Raw genomic sequence first — 2,906 nt, 5'->3', positions numbered from 1 at the left:
AATAGTTATGTTAATAATAAAAAAAAATAAATTATAACATAATAATAATAATAATAATAATAATAATAATAATAATAATAATAATAATAATAATAAATTTCGCATCGAAATTAAGCCCCTAAAGTTGGCATCGGATTTGGATTACAAAACCAATCGGGCTTTCTAGGATCCGTTTTTACGGGATGTTACACAGAAACATTGACAAAATAACACCAGATGATGGTGATAGATGCTACCAAAACAAACCGCAAACATGGTTGTAGGTAGGGCTGTTCACGAGACGAACCGAACCGATCGGGCCTTTGCTCGTGCTCGGTTCGTTTATAAACCGAACCAAGCGTTTTATCAACCGAATCAAGTCGAATGAGCGCCATTCGATCCGAGTATTTTTCGAACGAACGTTGAGCGAGTATCGAGCATTGCATAACAAATGGAAAAGTGACGATGGGTTGTAAGGTTTTGGAGTAAGATGCAGTTTTCGTCCCTAAGGTTTCGACCAATTAGAACACAAGTATAAATTTACGAATTAACAAGGAATAGAAAAAAACACTCAACTGGTTCTGCAGAGATCATCTGAGTGGAAAGATGAATCGTCAATCAATTGAAGCAGACCTTTGATCTAGAGTAAATTACTTTTTAAGTGTTCGTCTTTTAGTGGTTTTAATCACTTGAGTCCATAATAAAAAAGTTTAATGCACTAAGTCCCTAACCGTTCATTTTATAACGTTTTGAGTCCATATAAGGCCATATAATTGCGTAGGTTTATGCTTATCTTTATCAAACACAATTATAAGCTATTGGGCTTAGTTTTCTAGTGGGTTAGATAATATTAGGTTAGGCCAAGTGGGTCGAATTCTTGGTGGATCCTATATAATGACATGTTTTGTTAATTATTAGGGTTAGCACATTAGAGACATTAGAAACAAATTAGGTTGTTGATTGTTTGCAATTCAAGGAGTTCATGTACCAGACGATCTTTGTGGTCGTGTGCACTTTTCAATCAATACCATCGACTTGTTCTTCATCTTCTACATCTTTTCTTGTTATTCCGTGACTTGTTTAGGTGTTTGTGATATTCGATTGTAGTTTTCTGGACTTACAATTGGTATCAGAGCCTAAGAAGTCTTTCAAAGGCTTGCTTTATCTGGATATCATTCGAAGAACAAGAAAAAAAGTTTAGCAGCTTCGAAGAACATCAAGAACAGTCTTGAAGAATCAAGAACAGTTAAAAAAAATTCGTATTTGATTTGTATTGGGAAGAATTAGGAATTACGATAAAGTTGTTAGTTTCATATTTTAATTTTAAAAGTGTGTTTTTTTCAAGTTTATGGAAGTTCATTGATGTACATGTCAAATGTACAGCACAAAAAGGAAAAAAAAAATACACGAAGAGAACCGATGTTTAGAAACTAAAATATAAAATGCATCTTTTGAATGATAGCTAGTGATTTAAATTGCTTTGTTTACTTTAGTTTTCTAAGGATAGAATCAAATATATACATATATGTTTAATTTACTAACCAGAGAAGGTCGTACGGTTTTCCCAAATTTAGAATATTTAAACATGTTATTAGGAAAGAAAATAGCGTGTCCATCAATTCTAATGGTGCATAGAATTTGTAGCATGCTTTCTTTCTCAATATATTGGAAGTTGAAGTTGTATTCTAGAATGAATTGAAATAAGAACCAAAATGGCTAACAAAAATTTGGGCATCTTAATCCTCATAGCAACACTAGTGGCTCAAGCTACTTGGGCTCGAGCAAAGGAGTATATAGTTGGAGACGATAAAGGATGGGCCCCGGGTGTTGATTACGATGCGTGGATCAAGGATAAGGAAATCTTTCAGGGAGACAAACTTGGTAAACATTATACATGATTTGTTGATAATTATGTATGTCCTGAGGCAAGCTAATTAAATTAACTAATTGAACTATATTGTTGATGTAGTGTTCAGATTCGAAAGGGAAACACGTAAGCTATATTACACGACTCATGAAAAGTGTAATGCTTGTTGTCCTAATGATCCACTTATGGAGATGTATCCTTGTGGAAATAATTGCCTAACCGTAATGAAAATCGGAAAGCGTTGTGTTATGAGCACCAGAGAGGATTGTCTGAATGGAATGAAGCTTCTCTTCGAAGTCAAGCCAGCTCCTGTATTACAAGAATGTGGAGAGACAATAATCTAAGCTTCGAGGATTACATGTCTTAATTGTGTCTTTATTTATTTGTTGTTTGTTAATAATTGCTCACATGGACCAGGCATATATGAGGCATATATGCAACTGATCAATAATTATATATATCATGATCGATACCATTCGATCAGTTCTATCATAATAACAAAGAATAATTACGATATATTGAGTGATGATTACTACGATCTGATGTTTGTAACTGTTGCAAAACTGCCACAAGTGCTCTTTTGTGACTAGTTTCTGCGTTTACCGAAATCTTGGTTGGAACTGAATTTTGTGACTGTTTTTAGCTATTAAATGAAATATCATCTCAAAGTTACCATCATATCCTGAACCAATTAGCAACAAAGTTTGCACCATATTATTTTGTGACAAAATGTTTTTGCAACCTACATAAACTTTTAAAAAAATATAGTTTCTCAGTTTGCTTATTTATGTTTCAAGAAATATTTAAAAATACATTATCAAACCAAAAACACATATACAAACTCTAAACTCGAAAAGTTATCCACAAATAATACAACTTAACAACCGAATTTTAAGGTTTGTGAAACATTTGTTGATACTAAATGATTTAAATCTTTCTAAACTTGATTTAGGGTCCTGAAAACTAGTAGCCTTAGTTGTTTGACTCAAATGTAATTAGTGTAATGTATAGTATGAGTAATTCTATGTGTTTGTTTAGAGTTAAAGGGTTAGTTTGTAAT

At 32.8% G+C, this 2,906-nt stretch overlaps 1 protein-coding gene across 1 annotated transcript; it reads left to right on the top strand.

Annotated features, from left to right (window-relative positions):
- Positions 1–1,679: 1,679 nt before the first annotated feature.
- Positions 1,680–2,522, top strand: LOC110881013 (blue copper protein 1b). The gene is made up of 2 exons (XM_022129403.2): positions 1,680–1,860; positions 1,949–2,522. The coding sequence occupies exons 1-2, from the start codon at positions 1,692–1,694 to the stop codon at positions 2,188–2,190; spliced, it is 411 nt and encodes a 136-aa protein (XP_021985095.1). The 5' UTR covers positions 1,680–1,691; the 3' UTR covers positions 2,191–2,522.
- Positions 2,523–2,906: the final 384 nt, after the last annotated feature.

This window comes from Helianthus annuus, chromosome 4 (genome assembly GCF_002127325.2).
Source record: "Helianthus annuus cultivar XRQ/B chromosome 4, HanXRQr2.0-SUNRISE, whole genome shotgun sequence".
Taxonomy (NCBI): Eukaryota; Viridiplantae; Streptophyta; class Magnoliopsida; order Asterales; family Asteraceae; genus Helianthus; species Helianthus annuus.
This window is presented reverse-complemented; position numbering and strand designations above follow the sequence as displayed.